Source organism: Pezoporus flaviventris, unplaced genomic scaffold (assembly GCF_033815535.1).
Source record: "Pezoporus flaviventris isolate CSIRO_AGI_PZ_B2104156 unplaced genomic scaffold, CSIRO_AGI_Pfla_v1 ptg000036l, whole genome shotgun sequence".
Lineage (NCBI taxonomy): Eukaryota > Metazoa > Chordata > Aves > Psittaciformes > Psittacidae > Pezoporus > Pezoporus flaviventris.
The window spans coordinates 28,762,197-28,781,535 of record NW_026892584.1 but is presented as its reverse complement, the minus strand read 5'-3'; the positions used below and the strand labels follow the sequence as shown (position 1 = coordinate 28,781,535).

At 39.8% G+C, this 19,339-nt stretch overlaps 1 protein-coding gene across 30 annotated transcripts in view; it reads right to left on the bottom strand.

Moving 5' to 3' along the window:
- Window positions 1-19,339, bottom strand: part of NRXN3 (neurexin 3) — a 1,041,771-nt gene that overhangs the window by 95,324 nt on the left and 927,108 nt on the right. For 16 of the 30 annotated variants that reach the window (XM_061463692.1, XM_061463704.1, XM_061463706.1 and 13 more), the window contains 2 exons: window positions 17,633-17,692; window positions 16,026-16,333 (listed from right to left, as the gene is read on the bottom strand). In XM_061463692.1, coding sequence (XP_061319676.1) covers window positions 16,026-16,333; window positions 17,633-17,692 — 368 coding nt within the window. The remainder of the gene's footprint in view (window positions 1-16,025; window positions 16,334-17,632; window positions 17,693-19,339) is intronic. The other 14 variants (XM_061463700.1, XM_061463708.1, XM_061463724.1 and 11 more) reach the window with 1 other exon arrangement.

The following is a 19,339-nucleotide window of genomic DNA, read 5'->3' as shown; positions in this document are numbered from 1 at the left end:
AGCATTCCAAGGACATTGAAAAGCCTTGACATATTAAGAAATAGCCTCATTTATAATGAAAAGCTTTGACCGTCACGATTTTTTACACTTGCGGCAATGGTTGAAGATGTTAGCATCCCCAGCTGTCCTCCTCATGCACCAGCCAGAGGTTATTGTCCCTGCAGCAAGGGCAATGAAGAAGACCGTGTGTCCATTCCTCTCCAGCTCCGTTTAAGGAACCAGTGTGCAGTGTAACCTGCTCATCTAAAGGGGATGACCCTGCAGCACAGGCTGTGACTTGAAGCAACTCAGTCACAAGTGTGTGTTCTTGTCTGCCATCTCTGCCAAGAGGCAGCTTAAAAGGGTGATCAGAGACATGTGAACGATGACCTACTAAATGACAAAATTTGGTAAGGAAAGCCTTCAAGTCCTCAACATTGAAGCTTTGTTGTCTCTGATCCTGCCACTGAAGTTGACCACTTGCATTGTCTGCTTACTTGTGCCAATCTGAACCCCAGCTACCTCTGAAGACAGCCGCAGTATAACCTCATAACAACTATGCTAATATGGGGTCATGTGTGAACCAGTTCATCTGAGATAGTATTCTCTCCTTCTCAATAAGCAATATGACAAGTTAATATGGAGAATGTTTTCCACTGCCTTTCAGACCTAGTTTGGACATTGCTTCACTGTTGTTCACATCTACCTGTCTTTCCTTGACAGAAAAAACCCAAGCCACTTACTGTCCCTGCCAATGAGAATAGCTTGCACTTGTTAACAAATGACACAAAGTACAGCCAAGGAATGCAAACGGGTGCACATAATTTTGCATGTCAGAAGGGACTATTGTTGAGGTAATACTCTTCTTAAGATCGTTTAAGATCATTTAACAACCATTTCTTAAATATTTGATTTAGGGGTGTCCTGATGCAATGAAAACTTTGTTAATTATATCCTGCTCCTGCATGTTTTTGCTTCTTGCTTCACAGCCATATTGAAAGCATCTTTAGTTGCTGTCCCAAACTACTGCTGATTTAGCCATACATTATTAAACAACAATTAGGTGCTAACCTACAATTAGCTGTATTTCTGTGATGAAGAAAAATACAATCCTTAGATACAGTTTGCAAGGTGCTTCAGAAAGAAATTTTGTTAATGCCTGTTTTCATTACTGTCAGCATGCCCACAGCGCTCCAGCAGGTGCCACATGGTCCATCCCTGAGTCTGAAGCCTTCAGTTGAGGGATTTGAAATCCACCCATTTACCTTGCTACAGAACAAAGAATCACAGCTCTATACAGCAAGATTTGGCTGAAAAGATTGCTTTACACAACTCCCTCTACTTGGAATTATGTCAAAGGCACCAACTGAATTACAAGTTTCCCCAAATTACACACATGTAGGAAAGCAAATTCTGCTTCTAGGACTAGGAATGGTTGAACCACTGCATATAGTCTGACGCCAAAGAAGGTCAATCAAGTTAAAATTGGCTTTCTGATGCTGCCATGTGGGTTACAGCCCAAACTTTACTGCTCTGTGCAAATGAAAATCAAGCCAGATGCATTAAAATAGAGCAGAAATGGCACCTGGAACAACATGATCTAGTTAAATGAGCAATCACTACAAGCAGTGACCAGAAAAAACAGTCCCACTATAGACACCATACCAGAGTTACAGGACAGTTCACAATTAACTTCTCTGTATCTCTTCCAGGATCTATGTTCAAATTCCAGTAGCACGTGTTCCAGTGATATGAATTTTTTGTTAAAGCATTGGTTGGTGTTTTCAGAAGGAACAGCCATTTTCACAAACACAGCCTCCCTTCTATTATTCCAGATTTTCTTATGTGAAGGTTTTCAATTAAGAAAAATTGCTTCTAGGAACAGTGAGTGTGGCCATTCATGGTCACTGATATTTTTGACAATTTTGAAGACAAAACTCATGGGTTTTACCGTCATTTTTTATGCATGTCAAAAAAAGAAAACTTTATTTTCCAGACCACATATTTTCATGCAAGTAAAATTGAAAAACTAATCCATGTGTGATAAAAAATAAACAAAATAAGTTATTAATTCAGTTTTACTTTTACAAAAAGAAAACCAGGCCTCCCCTTTTTCAGAAAGTACTTTTTTTTTTTTTCCTTTTAACAGGTCTTTCTGGACAGCAAAACAGAAGAAAAATGACAGCAGTCTGGACTATTTTTTATAAAAAGTCTTTGTCTTCTATATATGAGTTTGCACAAGACTGCCAAATAATGCCTTGACTTGCAATATGATAAAGTTATGATTTAGCCATAATTTTAAACTCCATGCAGTTATAGAGTGAAAGTTATCAGTCATATAAATAAAATATACTCATACAAGGAGAGGATTTTTGTCGCAAAGAAATGTAATTAACAAGTGGATTTCTGATTTCTAGGTTTTAAGTTAATAATTCACTGTTTCTCCTCACATTCTTAGTCTAAATTTATGGACCATGGCAGTAGATGGGCTCCTGACCTGAAAAGCTCTCAGATGCCAAGGAAATATACAGAATAGGTACCGCAAATGTAACTTGCCAGATGGAGCCTAGCTGTACCTATGGATAATAGTAATCACTCCTCTTGTCTCCTCTGTAATGTCCTATTGGAAAAAATGGGGTACATCATTGCCTAACCACTGTCATTTTTCATTGCCACCATAGAAGTTGCCTGTCAGCTTTAGAAGGACAAAAAGGCAAGGGAGGAACAGCTAACAGAAAAAAAGCTACAAAAGCCCAAATCCCAAAATCATACTGACCTTTAGCTTTTTCTTCCATTAAATCACTGAATGGAAGAAAAACTGTCAGTAAATTCAAAGTGACCAAACAAGACAGAAAAGGGACAGCCAGCTTGTGCCATTACCTCTTTCTGCCTCTAGAACGATCTTTGCTCTTCTAGTCTGCTACTTACATCCTCTGCCCTGCTCAATCTGCAGCTCTCTTGGGAAAGGTGATGATATTGCCCTCCTTTCACCCTATTTCTCCCCTCCCAGCAGAAGCCTTAATGCCATTTAACTTTCTGTTTCTCTGGCTGCCTTTGACACCTAGCATCCATCACTAAAATAGTAAGGAGGAGAGCATAAATCCCTGCCAAGAGCTGCAAGCAGAAGAGCTTCCCAAGCCCCACTGAAGAAAACCTGCCCTTGTGGAAGTGACAGAGCAATTCAGACTCAGAATCTGATCTAGGGATCTAGCTGGAGCTGTGCTGTGCATTAAACCATCATAAAAAGAGCAAGGCACAGACTGCAGGGCTGCAACTCACTCCAGTTGCTACAGCATTTCCTGAGGCCAAAGTAAACATTGCAGATCCTGGTCCTTAGCAATCCACAGCCTTCCTTTCCAGTTTTTGTCAACCTTCTTGCACCCTTTCCTCTGGGAATCACATGAAGCTGAAGCTTACACCAGTCCCAAGGCTTCAGTTGAGAAAAGGCAAAGCAAACAACTTGTAAGCCTCAAATATTATCTGAGAGGCAGCCAGAGAGACACAAAGCATTTTCACAGTAGATTTTAAGTGGTCGTTGCTTCTTGCCAGGGCAACAAATGCTACAGCCAAGCAAGCAGAAATTCCTCTGCTGTGCTTGAGTTCATAAACAGAAGGACAATGCGTAATCAGCCATCTGAGCACCAAAGAATTATTCATCTTCAGACAAGCAACGATACCTCACAATTGGTCAGATGTGGGGGTGGAGGAAGTCCTCTACAGGAGAGGGTCCCACTGCAGTAGTTCTTTCTGAGGCATTCACATGACATACAACCCTCACTCTTCCTCCCATTTATCTATCCTTTCCGCCCTGGTACTCTTATTTGTTGGAGTCCATACATCTAGCAGCTGAAATCCTACCGGGTGGCTGATCCACAGCCCCTGCACACAGCTCTGACAGAGCAGGACCAGCTGCCCTCCTGGCTCTGGAGCAAGCCTGTAAGTTTTGCTGCACAGATACTCTTCTGGCACTGTTAAAGCTGAATGCCTTCAGGGACTCCAGAGGAGCAGGATGTATATTCTGACCTGCCTGGCATATCTACATTTCTAAATTTCATTCTCACAAATTGCTAAAACTCAAGATGAGACAAGCAGATGACAGCAGCAGTCACCTGAACAACTATCGCTCACAAGTGCAAGATCAATTCATTACACAAGTTTGAAGTGTCCCAGTGTAAATGGCAACACAGTGAGAGGGCTACTTAAGTAGTGTATGTAAACTGGGAGACATATATGGGACTAACGTGAGTGGAGGAGTTGAACGTATCAGGGGTACAGAATCAGTTCTAGCTTGCTTTTCTATCAATATCTCGAATGAGGTTAAAAGAATGAAACAAACCAGGGCACTTGAGACCCACATGCTGATACAAGTGTTAAACATTGCTCTAGTGGAGAACAGGATTAACTGCTGCCTAAATATAATCAAGAAGGCCAATGGCATCCTGGGGTGTATTAGAAGGGCGGTGGTTAGTAGGTCGAGAGAGGTCCTCCTTCCCCTCTACTCTGCCCTGGTGAGACCGCATCTGGAATACTGTGTCCAGTTCTGGGCCCCTCAGTTCAAGAAGGACAGGGACCTGCTGGAGAGAGTCCAGCGCAGGGCAACAAAGATGATTAAGGGAGTGGAGCATCTCCCTTATGAGGAAAGACTGAGGGAGCTGGGTCTCTATAGTTTAGAGAAGAGGAGACTGAGGGGTGCCCTTATTAGTGTCTATAAATATATAAAGGGGGAGTGTCACGAGGATGGAGCCAGGCTCTACTCGGTGGCAAACAATGACAGGACAAGGGGTAATGGGTTCAAACTGGAACACAAGAGGTTCCACTTAAACTTGAGAAGAAACTTCTTCTCAGTGAGGGTGACGGAACACTGGAACAGGCTGCCCAGGGAGGTTGTGGAGTCTCCTTCCCTGGAGACATTCAAAACCCGCCTGGACACATTCCTGTGTAACATTATCTAGGTGTTCCTGCTCCGGCAGGGGGATTGGACTAGATGATCTTTCGAGGTCCCTTCCAATCTCTAGCATACTGTGATACTGTGTGATACTGTAATTGGGAGCTAAAATAATTATGCTTAAGATTTGGACTCTAAAGATGCTTTCAAGTGTTGAGCCTACTCTGTGAAGGAAGAGGACATTATGCTGATATATCCACAGCAAAGAGCAGTAAAACAGAAAGTCCAGGGAATACTGATCCTAGGAAAAAAAAAAAAAACAAACACTTCTGTAGGGTACGTATCATCACTCCTCTTTATTTCTAATTTATTTTTTGATGTCCATCACTATCTCATCAAAACAAGAGTATATTTAGGGAAATGAGTAGTCACACTTGTTAAAACAGCCAAATGCTGAAATAAGGAGAGTGACAACATGGCCCTTAATACCAAACAATATTCATTTATTAGAGGTACTCCTTTCTGTATTCCTCTTCTCAAAAGGAAAACAAAATAAGGTGTGACTTCTTAATTACTGTATCTTTTTTTTTTTTAAGCTTCTGAGGAAACATGTAAATGGAATTCATTCCTACTCACTCATAAAACAGTCTCCTACTTAAATCTAAGTCATATTCATTCAAAGCATCTATTTCTGTTTTTGACACAGCACAGACTAAATTTTCTGCTTTATGCTGCACCCATCTCTAGGATCAAACTGGAACTACAAGGTCATAGTACCACTGTGAAAGACCTAATCCAAGGAACAGGCAGGACGGAAAGGAATACAACACTTTACAAAATATTATCCATACTACCACAATAGTGCCTGTGAACTTGGCTGTGAGACAGACCAAGGACCAGTGCATCCTTATTTTACTATTCAGGGGAGGAAAAGAGCCATTTAGGAAGGAGGTTTGTTGACAGCTGCTGAGTGAATTGAGTAGGGCTTAAAAAACAGTAGCTCCTGGTTCAGGACCTGTACTCAGCCTGTTACAGCCTGTTGGTTTTCTAGCTAAAATGCAGCAACCCCAAAAGCAGCTCGACAGCTTACCTCCTGCAAAATGCTTGTGCTCCACTTGCTTTGGCCTACCCCATTCATCTTCTTGCCATCAAATCTGCTCTCACCTCTCACTTTCTGCTGTATCAGTACGTTAAGTTCTTCTAACAGGAGGAGAATATATTAAAGGAATAATAATAATAATGATAGTCTAAGAAATATATGTTCCTTTCTCCATATTTCCCCTTCTTCGATTAGTCTCTCAGCAAGAGCAGCATTAATCACTGAAGCAACAGATAAAACATGAAGACCAATTTGAATTTTGCTGTGTAGTACTGAGTGTGTATGTGTGCTTAGGCAGCAGGGAGGGAGGCCACAGGATAATCTGTCATTTTGTATATTTATGCTGTTGGAGTCAGTTAGGAATGGTTCTCTATTGTTACCACATATTAAAATCATTCATGTCCTTACACTTTCAATGGAGGTCATCTTCCAGGAACAAAAAGGACATTATGACCAAGTTAAATTCAAGTTATTTGTGCAAATCTCTGTGTATGTCTTGGCTGCTGAGGCGACTGCCAGGACGTTAGAACACAAAATACAGTAATTTTTCTCCTTACTTGACCTCACTGTTTTTACACTAAGAATGAGTTTTCCTGCACTGAAACAGCTACTGGAAAAGAGCTGTTGCAAGTGAAAGAGGTGTTTTTTAGATGATCTTACTAAAAGTGTGTGAAGGTCCAGTTCTGCCTGACTTTGACTGCTGTGGAAGAAGCCATGGGTCCTCAGAGCCCACTGCCAGCAGTTCTACTGAACTAAATACTTGCCAGCTTGGCAAAAAAAAAGACTTAGTCTTAATCCCAGGGAAGATGGAGCATGGAAAATAACAACAGATTAAAAAGTAGAAGAGCTGTTACTGAGCCATATGGGTACAAGTTTCTCTCTTCTTCAAACCTTTGTCTATCCATTGAACCATCAGCCTACCACCTCTGCCTTGTCACTCTCCATGTGAATCTTAAATCCATGTGAATCTTTAAATCTTGCTGTTCCCTTCCCTTATCTCTACAAGACAGATGCATCTTTTCCTCTGGAATTTAGTTACTTGTCTGCACTTCAGAATTCTTCCTTCCTTTATTCACTTTCATACATTTAGCCATTAGAGCATTTCTAACATTTCCAACTCTTTGGTTCATGCCTCCTAATAAACTACTGGTGATCCCTGGAAATGTCCTTACCCACAAATCAATTTCCTTAGCATACCCAATCTAAGACACAGCAAAATAGGCAATACAGCACCAGTGGAAAACTCTCAGAGTAATTATGAGGGAACATGGTCCCTTCATGAGTCATTATAAGGGTGAAAAGCCAACGGAAAAAAATTTCTCCAAAAACACACTATAAGAAAGAAGGGGAGCAACAGCATCCCATACAATTCCAAGAGAACAGAGATACAGTCCCTCACCTCTTCAGCTTTATTTTTCTGCTGAAATTTTGTTGAAATTGAAACAAATTCTCATCTTTTAGAATATAATAGAAGTAATTTTTGCAATCAAAATTAACAACATCCCACCTACTTTTATGCTGTCTAAGGGAAGAGAGAAAGGATTGGTGGTTGTATAGCCTGTCTTGCTAATCACTACTTTTACGAGCTATACTGTGACAGACACATCTTGCAAATCAGTGACAACTCATCCCACAGATGAAAAAGAAACTAGCAGAAATTCTTCTGTTCCTGCTAGTTAACACCACCATCATTCCATAGAAACCTTGAAGCATTAATTAGATGGTTTCAGAAAGTGGGTCTGTCACAACAGCATGGGTGTGTTTCTAATTTCTGTGCATTCATACGAATATGAGCTAGGAAAGGTAAGAGGTACATTCCTACCTCTCAGCCAGTCTTGTAAAAAAAGCCATTCAAACATAACGGAAGTATATGCTCTGGAAGTATTCTGGTAATGTCTGCAGCTTCTAGGCATTTCCCTGAAGTATATAAATAGCAAGCAGAACAGATATACTATAACAACATGTGAGCCAAGCCTCCAACTATATTTGAACTATAACCATTGATTTTACTCCATTTATTTCTAAGCACTTCCTTTTGCAGAATTGAACCTCTTTTTCATATACTGCCACTGCACAACTGTCCTAGAACAACATGTTTGTCCTATTCTTTTGTTTGGTTTGCGGTGAAAGGTATGGTCAACTATAGTAGCTTTAGTTCATGAGTACTGTATTAATCAGATTTTGAAAATAATCTTCCACGTGACTTTCAAGAATCCTTTTTGGCAGGGCAAATGGCATGTCTAAATACACAAATGGATACCGTGCCCTGAGAAGAAAAGTACATACTGATGTTATTAAGGGTACTTTCCGAGAAATGTATGCCTGCCTGGCTGTTTGAAGAAGGTAGGTATCAGTTTACTATAGCTATTATTACAGCTTCTTATCCTTTAATTACAGAAAAGGCCATGCTTTTTGGTCACCTAAAAGGAAGCAAATATTTCATTAAGTTCTTGATCAACATTTAAAAAAAAAAAATCAGAGAAAATCTAGAAAAGTGCTGAAATTCTAGAAAAGTGCTAGACCAACCCTACTTCCCCAACCCCCCATACGCTGGGCCCAATCTTCATTTCCAAAATTAACAGTAAAACAGTAATGGGTATATATGTCAAAAACACCAGCTGAGACTTTGCTGCAAGTCCCAAATGATGGTTCAGATCTGCAGATTAAAGGCAATGTAAACTCAACAGTTGCATAACTGAATCAGCTAACTCCAGCTTCTTGTAAACTGTTAGATGGAAGAAATAAAAGCATGTGTGCCAGCAGAACACACACACAGGAGTGGCTGAAGTGACTCCTTGACAATGCTACTATACAAAAGCAGGTTATCCAAAGAATGAGTGTAAGCTATATTTTGAGAAATCATACTACCTGTCAACTTGTGGGACTAAAGTTTGCCACACACATGCAATCAAATCCCCCTAAGAGCAACAAAAGAGCAGTCTCCAGTTGGAGTCGACAATGGTTGCGAAGTTAAATGTTCAAATATCACCAGTGATAATGTTAACAAATGACAGCATATGCTAGCATATGCATGAACTGTTTTACAAATACAGTGTTCTTTATTACTGTAATTGTGCTTAGCAGAAATACAAGGCTGATCTTATTTCTATCATCAGTACTTGTCAGCACTTGGGAGCACAGGGTGTAAAAATAATATTACAGTAAAATCACATTCTCTTTTTGGAAAGGTACTGAACTCTGGCTTCACTATGGCACTTCCAGAAGTGCAGCATATCTGTCTTCTTCAGAAAATAAATGAAATAATGAAAGTATAGGATTATATTTTAGATTATATGAGCTTTACAAGTAATCTGAGTATCCTAAACGCTATACCAAAAAATATAATTTTAACACACCACAACACTCTCCCATCTAATACCCAGTTAAAACTTGGAGAACATTTTAATCCTTTACTATACAGAACATTTTCATCCTTTCCTATACAGAACATTTTCATATCATATACATGTTTCTGCCTAGGCAGCTACTCCAATACACACCAAACATTGTGTATTTCAGTGTGCACTAAATCCATTTCCATACTACATGCTTGTGTAGCATTTAGAGGTCATTTGGTATTACTGAATTAATCAGTCTGTAGCCTACTGTAGTTTGCACAAAAATTTTCTATCCTACATTTGGATTCCTTCTTCCAAACTCTGCTTTATTTCTTTGCCCAAACCATGTTAGCATTTAATTATCACAGAAGAGATGTGACTGTGAAGAAGTAAATGCCATTTTGTGAACTTCACTGCAGCAATGCAACTTTACCATCTCACTCAACAGGACTGTAGCACAGGAGAAAGGATTCTACTCTGAAAGATAGTACAGGTTGGGGGCTTTGGTCTTTTTAAGAAAAAATAGTTGATGAAGAAACAGAAAAGGAAGGATGAGAGCCAGACTGTGTGATTCTCAGAGGTACCAATGGGCCGGTGAAGTCAGTCTTTAAAGCAGAGACTCATCAAAAGCTCTTTTTTCATTAGAACTTTGCAGTCTTGGGATGAAAATGTCACTAGTGACTTATAAGAACCAAAACCTAAATTAAGGGCTATTTCTTTCTCCCCCAAATTATTATCTATGAGCGTAAAAGAAACTACCTAGGCAAGACTAAGGGGGAGACAATTTTATTTGCCTTAGCTGACAGTGAAAGTCTAATTAGACTGACAAATCTTCTGTGCTATTTTCCTTTGTGATATACACTATAAGAAAGGATCTAGCCTGGAGCTGCATGTAATGGAAAGACATTAATCAAGATTATTGGACCCTCAATAGAAAACACAGTTAGAAGGCTGGAAAGCCTAATGGTTAAAGTAAAAGGTTGAGAACCTTATTCTGAGCCATGCCAACAGACTGGACTCTCCGTACGGATAATGGGCAGACCCCCTCTTCTATTTTTTTAGAAAGAACATTCTGCATATTATATATCATATACTATCATTCTATGGCTCTAAGATCATTGCTGAAAACATCCACAAATAATTTATTCTCACCACCTCCAAGCTACAGTTCGAACAGTTCTGTAAGTATCATTATCTTCACCTCAGGAAGCCAGGGCATGCTCTGGATACATAACAGAGCACACAGTTTCTGGTTCCTCATGGAGAGCATAATCAGAAGTCTATCTGTCCTCCAAGAGAAAGAAAACCTGTATAGAAAAGTATGATTTTTGTCTTGGGACTCTAGCTATCCATGTCATGAGGCAGACATAGTAGGGACCTGCCCTAGGTCAGTAGGCCCTAAGGTTTTCAGAAGCTTATCATAGACTCATACAATAGTGAAGGTTGGAAAGGACCTTAAGATCATCAAGTTCCAATCCCCCTGCCATGGGCAGGGACACCTCACACTAAACCATCTCACCCAAGGCCTCGTCCAACCTGCCTTGAACACTGCCAGGGATGGAGCATTCACAGCCTCCCTGGGTAACCCATTCCAGTGCCTCAACACCCTAACAGGAAAGAATTTCCTCCGTATATTCAACCTAAACTTCCCCTGTTTAAGTTTTTAACCCGTTACCCCTTGTCTTGTCACTGCAGTCCCTAATGAAGAGTCCCTCCCCGGCATCCCCATAGGCCCCCTTCAGATACTGGAAGGCTGCTATGAGGTCTCCACGCAGCCTTCTCTTCTCCAGGCTGAACTGGAGCAGTTTTCCTTAAAGACCCATGCACCAGCTGAAATCATATCTTGGATTTGCTGACCTGAACATGCTTTGAAATGAAGACTTTGTGTATCACCATGCATGCTTTTCTAGACTAGCTTTACTTAGTAATTAACTTCAAAGAAACTTTACACAAATCACTTGAACACTGAGTGACCCAGCTGTGAACTGGATGGAAAACACCACATGAGAGCATATGGAGAGTCTCCTAAAAGTCTCTGAGCAGCAGCTCACTAAATAAATTCTGAGCATATAAGCAGCTGACATGGAAGCAGAAACCAAGAGAATGTCACTTAAACTCATTTTCACAAAAGGCTCCCAAACCCAGAAATCCCTGAATAATTCACTAATAACTGAAGCTGTGCTTTAAATTAAGCATAGGGACACATGGGATTCCAGGACTTTTAACAACTGCTAATGAAGTAACCCTGCAAGAAACATGGCAGCCTTGCAAGAATGTGATGTGGCACAGTACAGCTACTTTCACCTAATAGCTGCCTGCACAGCATGTTTCTGCACCACATACAAAAGCTAACAACTTGTCTTTGAGGCCTTTGTAGAGTAACGTGGCAAAGCAGAATTCCTAGAGAATACATTATTATTGCAGGACAGTCTGGTGTGTCAGGGCCCTGAGACAAGCACCACGAATTTAGTACAATGCATGTAACTTCTAAACAGACTGTAAAATTCAGAGCAAAACCATGTGTGAGAAAGTTAGATCAGTGTTTCTACTTGGGGGCAGCAGAGCACAAGCAGCATTTGAAACTTACTGAAACAAACACGAATCAAACCTCCTTTTTCTCCCTTATTTTCAGTTAACAGAAAAAGGTCAGCTCCTGTGTTGAGGTTTAAGCCCCGACAGTAACTCAGAACCATGCAGCCATTTGCTCACACATTTTCCTCCCTGTCTCTGGGTGGGATGGAAAGGAGAATCAAAAGACATTTTGTTATCCTCCTTCAAGACCTCTCTGAATTATACTTGATTCACAGAAATGTCCTACCAGTATAACATACAGTCATACATCTCAACAGTTTCTCACTCAAATCCTGCCTGTCCTCTACTGATCTAAGTTTCACTGTCTTGAAGAAACGTTATTTTGAATTTTAAAACAAAACGAAGTTACAGACATTTTAAATGCTAATATCATTGCCACTGGGTATTTCCAGTAACATTTTTCTGTCAGTTCCCGTTGTCTTATTTTTCTGTCTGAGACTATATGTTTGGGATCTTCACAAATTGAAAAGCATATCATTGGTCTGTGAATATACTGTGTATTTTTAAAGCACTGAATTTCCCCAGCTGCAGTACTCATACTACCTAACTGCAAGAGGTTACAAACAGAAGTCTTTGCATTTATCATGCTCTTCTGTACTTCCTTAACAAGCAATGTGTAAATCTAAATCCTACTGAAATTCCCCTGGATTTTGTATCACTTTGGGATTACAGACTTGATATTCTGCAAAAGCTTTATATGCATTTCAAAAAAGAGAAGTTTTTGTTATTTACATATGACAATGAGTAATACAAACAGAATAAATACTTCTAATACAGTAAGAACAATGCTTCTTTATCCCAATTCTTGCTATTTTGTATTAGATACTTTACTTTTATTTGTATCATGATTGGTATTTCTACAATGGGCCAGAATCCTTCTGTGGTAAGTAGAGTAGACATGAAGAATAGAAAATACATTTTGAATTCAAGGAGTCTTCAATCCAAGCATAAACATTTTTCTGTATCCATGTGTGGTATCCAAGATCTCACACATAGCTACAGAAAAAAATGGATAATTAAACAAAAAATGTGCCAATACTGAGCGGCTTGATAAACAGCTGTCTTAGACCATCATCAGCCTTACCTCTGACAACTTCCTGACATGAGTCATGATAAAAGAAATGTTTCTGTTTCAATGGGACTGGAAAAATAACCTGCTGTTGCCTTGTGGATAGTACCAGGCAGCAGAAAGATTCTTATGATCAAATCTAAGAAGCAAGCAAAAAAGTTCTTGAATCGTGCTGATCAGAATGGGAAGAGGCTAAACTGTGAATAGTCTTGAAAGTGAAGAAAAATTGTTTATTTCTGAGCAGAAAAAGAGAAAGCTGGAACAAGGTAATAACTAACTGTATTTGTACTGCTCATAGCCTTAGGTAGCTATATTTTACATTCCCCAAAGAACAAACTTGTTCTATTAGATTTTTCCACCACTTAGATCTAAAGTCATAAGCAGTCTTGACAATGGTGATGTTGAACACAAGTGAGATAAAATAACCATTAGGCATCAGAAAACCACAGCTGGAGATACTGCCCAAACAGAAAAAGACAATTTCTTCTCACTTTCTCTGTACAAATAACACAACTAAAGCTGACAGAATCAGATTCTACCAAGAGTAAAGAAAGGCAAGCCATCTGTGCTGTGACAGCAATAAAATGGCCTGATATTGAAATGCAGAAAGTTGTAATGGAGGTACATATTGACCTTTATCTTTCTTTCAGTGGGTAGCATGAAGTGTCAAAGAGTTATTGCTTTAATATCAGCTGAGATGAGGCCATTTGTTGTGGTGCATGTGTATCCAGGAAATCACTGCTCTTAACCATGTTTTTAGAAGCACTTTGACACTTTATTAAATCTTCTTGATGCTCTTTCAGCACACAGTGGTCTCTACAGGCTGAGTGAACTGCCATGTAGGCTAGACAGGAAGCTTTCTGGAGTAGTTCCTCTTCAAGTAAGTCAAGGTCATTTCCAGTTTGACCCAGCTCACAAAGATCCAGTGCTACTCTCTGTTACACTGCTATAGCTAAACACAGCTCTGGTGCCTTTATAAATTACAGAAAATCTCTGATAACCTAACAGCAGGATCAAGACCACAGACTTTATTCTTATGGAGATGTAATCTTACAAAGATTTTCTCTAAAATTAGAGCTAGCCACTGAGGAAAAGGAACTGTAGTTCTTTCAAAGTTTATAACAATGGCCAAACCTCGGGTAATTTCCCTTCACTTAGCTGAGACTTTATAAATCACCTGTTTGGTATTTGAGGTTTAGTTAATCCCAGTCCTTCTGCCAAATGGATTTACAGAGTATCAAAGAGGGCAATGTTAAACCTTGGCTTGGAATTAATTACCCCAATAGTTGTAAATTCTACTGCACCCAGAGGTACTTCACAGAATGGTTGTGGTTGGAAGGGACCTTTGGAGGTCGGCTGGTCTAAGCCCTCTCCCTGTCCAAGCAGGGTCATCAGAGATGGTTGCCCAAGACCATGTGCAGATGGCTTTTGAATATTTACAAGCATAGACACTCCACAACCTCTGTGGGCAACCTATGCCAGTACTTCGTCACCCTCACCGTAAAAAACTGTTTCCTGACATTTAGAGGGAAACTTCTGTGTTTCAGTTTGTGTCTATTGCCTCTGATTCTGTCACTGAGTACTACAGTCAATTTTTACATCCTCCCTTAAGTATTTATAAACATTAATAAAATACTCCCTGAGCCTTCTTTTCTCCAAGCTGAACAGTTCCAGCTCTCTCAGCCTTTTCTGATAGGAGAGATGCTCCGGTCCCTTAACCATCTCAGAAGCCCTCTGCTAGACTCTCTCTAGTAGCTCACTCTCTTTTGCACTGAGGAGCCCAGAGCTGGACAAAATATTCCACGTATGGCCTGACCTCCTACAAGATTAAGAGGACAATTTTTGTGTTTTCTTATCCTAAGTGACCAGCACTAGATAAAAAATGAAGCAAATGGTCATATATATAAAAGTACAATCAATAACTGATTCAACTTTCTGAAGCAGTTAGAAAGCAAGCATGCAACTTGTATGATTACAGGTTTCAAAATCCTTGATTTCATTAAGATATTCTGTCCCAGGCAGCAGAAATTGTTTCAAGGAAGCAGATGTAATAACTGTTTGTTTTATTTTTTCTCCAACTAGACAACAATATACCTTTCTCTGGGGGTTTAATAAAGGCACACTGATCAATAATTATTTGCCAGCGTCTCAGCTGGTGTATGCTGGTGTCAATGAAAGTATGTCAATTTCTACAGGTTGAGGTTCTGATGTAAATAAAGATTTTAAAGCAAATGTTTCATCCTAGTTGATAACATGATAGTATGCCACTGAAATAAGCATTTTTAAAAATCTGATCCATTGCTTAGATTGGTTGTTTACATGATTCTTTTATTTGCACAGATAAGGGGAGCCAATTTAATGTATTTATTTCTAATCAGTACCATATTCAGTTTGCCACACAAGTGGTTCAAAAATCACTGCATTTTTGGGCCATTAAACACTACATAAACACAATTAAGCCAGAACATCTGAAATGTAATTTTTGTTGGAATGTTTTTTACCAAAGACATTGGAACCACTCTATGTTGGAGCTCCTACATTTTGCAAGAAACTGATCTTGACAGTGTTCTTTTAAAATTTTCTACAGGAAGGCTATAAAAGGGAAATGAAAAATGGCTCTACCTGGAAGTAATGTTCCATTGCTCTTCTCCCCATTATGAATTTCACTGTTGCAGCAGCACATACGGTCGTAATAATAAACATACACCCACCCTCCATTAAGCATTGTAATTCTCCTAGGAATACATTTCCCCAGATATGCAACTGTAAAAACAGTTACAATCATGTTTTCATTCACAATGGGGCAATACTAATTACACAAATGGGGTTGCAGTACAACAGGAGCAAAATACGTCCCCATTACACGTACATGTGCCATAATAGTTCGTCCAGCTGTTTGTTCACCAACACAGGACAATATATTGTGATGATTTACCTTATATAATGTTAATAAAATAGTTACATGGAGCATGATTCAGAGAACATGGCTCCCATGAGCTTAGAAGTGAGGAGCAAAACAAAAGACTAATTAAGAAGCCAAGAAAATGCAAAAGACTGACTCACCTGGATGCTGGGTGGCGAACGATTTTTTCGGGTTGTAGTAGTGGCCATTGTAGTTGTGGTTTCCATGACTGTAGTAGACATTTCTGGTGGCACGGAGGTTGTGGGTGTTGTTCCCAAGATGGAAGGGACCTCCCCAACAAGTCGGACACTTCCATTGATTTTAATGTTGGGGTTGTTCTCTGCTGCCATGTTCAGCACTTTCAAGCCATTGTAATAGAGACCGGAGAGCTGGCCTTGGAAGAGACGCCCTCTGTCCTTCCCTCCTATGGCTATTTGCGCCTGGGTGTTGAAGATCGTTAACTGTCGTCCTAGTGAAGGGGGGTGAATAACATTATTGCCAGACATTTCCTTCACTTTGCATCTTACATTGAGTCCTGGCCAGAAATGACGGACAACAAAGAAGTAGATTCATTCTTGGTAGTGTTTATGATGACTGTAGAAACAGAATGGAAATGTACTGCCTAAAACTCATTAATAAGGAAGATTAGCCTGAAAGCAAGAACAGCTAAAATTGAACCTCATACCTCAGCATCTACTCACACATCAAAACACTGGAGGAGCTTTGAGTCAGTCAGAAATTTGTACCCACTCTTTTAGAGTTGGACCTATTTTAAACTACAAATAAGGCTCCATTATGTGGCCATTTTCCACTATTAATTCAATTGCAGTACCTGTCAAACTTTAGCCCATAAATAAACCTTCTATTTTGACTGGTCAAAGGATGGGATTCACTCATAAAGCCACTTTTAATAGTACAAAGGTTTTAAGGGGTGGCTTGAGGACCACATCAGAAAAATATTGATGTAAGAATTGTGTAGGAATCTAAAGACAGGATCCATCATGATCTTCCACCTGTAAATTTTGTGTTGTGAAGGCTGATGAATCTGAACCCAAGAAACACCAAATGCAAACTTTTGTGGTGTCTCTGAAAGAGCAAAGTTTTTGAAATAGTGAGGATAATACAGTGCTTCAGATACTTAAGCCTCATAATGCCTTACACTTGATTACCCTCTTAAAGACAGTGAAATTCAAATGTAGACAGGTTAAGTGGTTTACTCAAGATCATATTTTGAGTGTTAGGAATGGTCTAACATCATATGTAATGAAAAATATATTTATTAAAAATAAATCTAGTAACAATTGCCAATTCACCTGATTTTGTAGGATACTTAAATCATATTCAGCCTGGACTGCTCTATGAATACTGTGTATGTCCCAGGCTGCACTAGGTTGACTATGTCTAGAAATAAATTGCTTCATGCAGTGCAAAGGCAGTGCCTATAATTTCATTGTTCTTCAGAAAATTAGGGACATGCCACCTGGAATCTGCTGAATTAACAGCCAGACTGGGCAGAGCTCAGAAGGGTTATCAATGCAGCATCAAGTCAATCATCATTCAAATATCTACTCTGATTTCCCATTTTTATGAAGTTTGCATCACATGTTCCCATCCCATTCCCGCTCCCCAGTTCTCACTCACCACTTCCTCTCTCTAGTCTACCCTGATGAGAGGTGCAAAATGCCACCATGTAACAAAGCACAACCTATAACCCACTGCTCATTCTTTCACAGCCAGTGGTTACAGCAAAATATGAGGGGGAGCTCACCAATTTTGGTGGTCGTCGTGACGGGTCTTGAAGTCAAGTGGTGATGCGGTGTTGCATCATCTTATGGTGACAGGATGGACCATGGGGAAGAGAATGGGGACAAGAGAAGAAATGTATCTGAAAGGAATTCCTGTCCCCAAAGAGGGCCCTAGCTAACTAAGCAAAAGTGTATGGAGAGGTGTAACATACGGACAAGTGGAGGTGGGCTGCACATCCCTTGTGCTCCTCACCTACAGATTTGTAAATAAAATATGAAGACTTGATCAGGGTGGAGTAACTGCATTGATGAAGAAATGAGAAATAAAAATGGAGGGTATCCTTCCCCTGGAAAGTGTTGAAACACCTGATGCGATATTCTGCATCTCAGGAGGTTTTAAACTTACCAGAGGCAACATATATCTATTAAAACATCAACAAACATGCACTGAAGCCACACATCCTCAGCATGTAAACAGAGCCTTTCCTCTTGTCTATGAGAAAAATAGGATCTGCCAATATCTGTCAAAATATTCAGCCCTCTCAGCCCAGCTCCTGTCTGACCTAGAGGACATTGCACTACACACTGTAGAAGTGTGTATACAAACTCATATACCATATCCTCAGTTTGCTTTTCTTCTCTGTCTTGTGTTTTGGATTTTTTAAATGGATATGCTGTCAGTTCTTTACTACACATTTTTCCCTTCTCACATATTACTTCCTTCTAGCATGCTATGTGTTTCCATACTGCTCCTGCCCCTACATACCCAGACATTTCACTTAATACTGTTCCCTCCTTCCCCCTTCCCACCTCACTCATGATAAGAGTGGCAAATGGTAGAGGTGAGATGAGTAAAGAACAAGTTGCTATTTCAGTATTACCCCTGAAAATTAAGGGAAAGTATTGACCATTCAAAGTTTTCCGTTTCCATTCCTTTTTCCCCTTGAATCAGTGCTGCATTTTTTTTAATCTTCTATCAAAGGGAAAAGGGGTGGGTGATGATAACGAAGGAATTTTAGCAGTTCCAGCTAGGAGAGCTCCAAGTCATGACAGAAAAGGGGTTCCCTCACTTTTACTGGAGAATTACAACTCTCCTAAGGATGTCATCTGTTCTAACCCAAGCTCATAGTACAGCTTTAGACATATCTGTCATATCTCTTGCTTTACATTCAAGAATAAGGTATATACTGAGGCTGAAAAAAAAGATCATGTCTACATTTCTGGGTCTTCATCTGCATCTTCTAATGCTGAAAGGAAGTGTACATGAAGGATGAGCCCCACTCCAGTAAAGAAAAGAACTTTGTGTCTTTTGGACCCTTGTTTGTGAAGTGGTCTTCCAGACCAGGATTCATGCACTGCACCATATGGTTAATACTGGAGACAGCCCTGGTACCAGAATTGTGTTTGCTAAAAGAACAATCACTTGTTGGAGCCACTTAAAACCTGATATTTCTCATTCTTCAGTCTATGATAGTATACAGGCACATGAGTAAAGACAACAGGGAAATGAATGTGAAATGAGAGAAGACTGTTAAGAGAACAAACACTTAATTCTGCCACCATAGGTCTCTTCTAATCATTCTTCTGATGGTATGGTTCTGAAGCCCTTGCTTCACCTAAGTAAAATTTATTTGGCCACTGAATTTTATTGTGCTACTGTTTCCATTAGTAAATTCTACTAGGTGTGTAAGGGTTGCGGAATTACAGTCCTTTTCCACAGAGAACTCTTC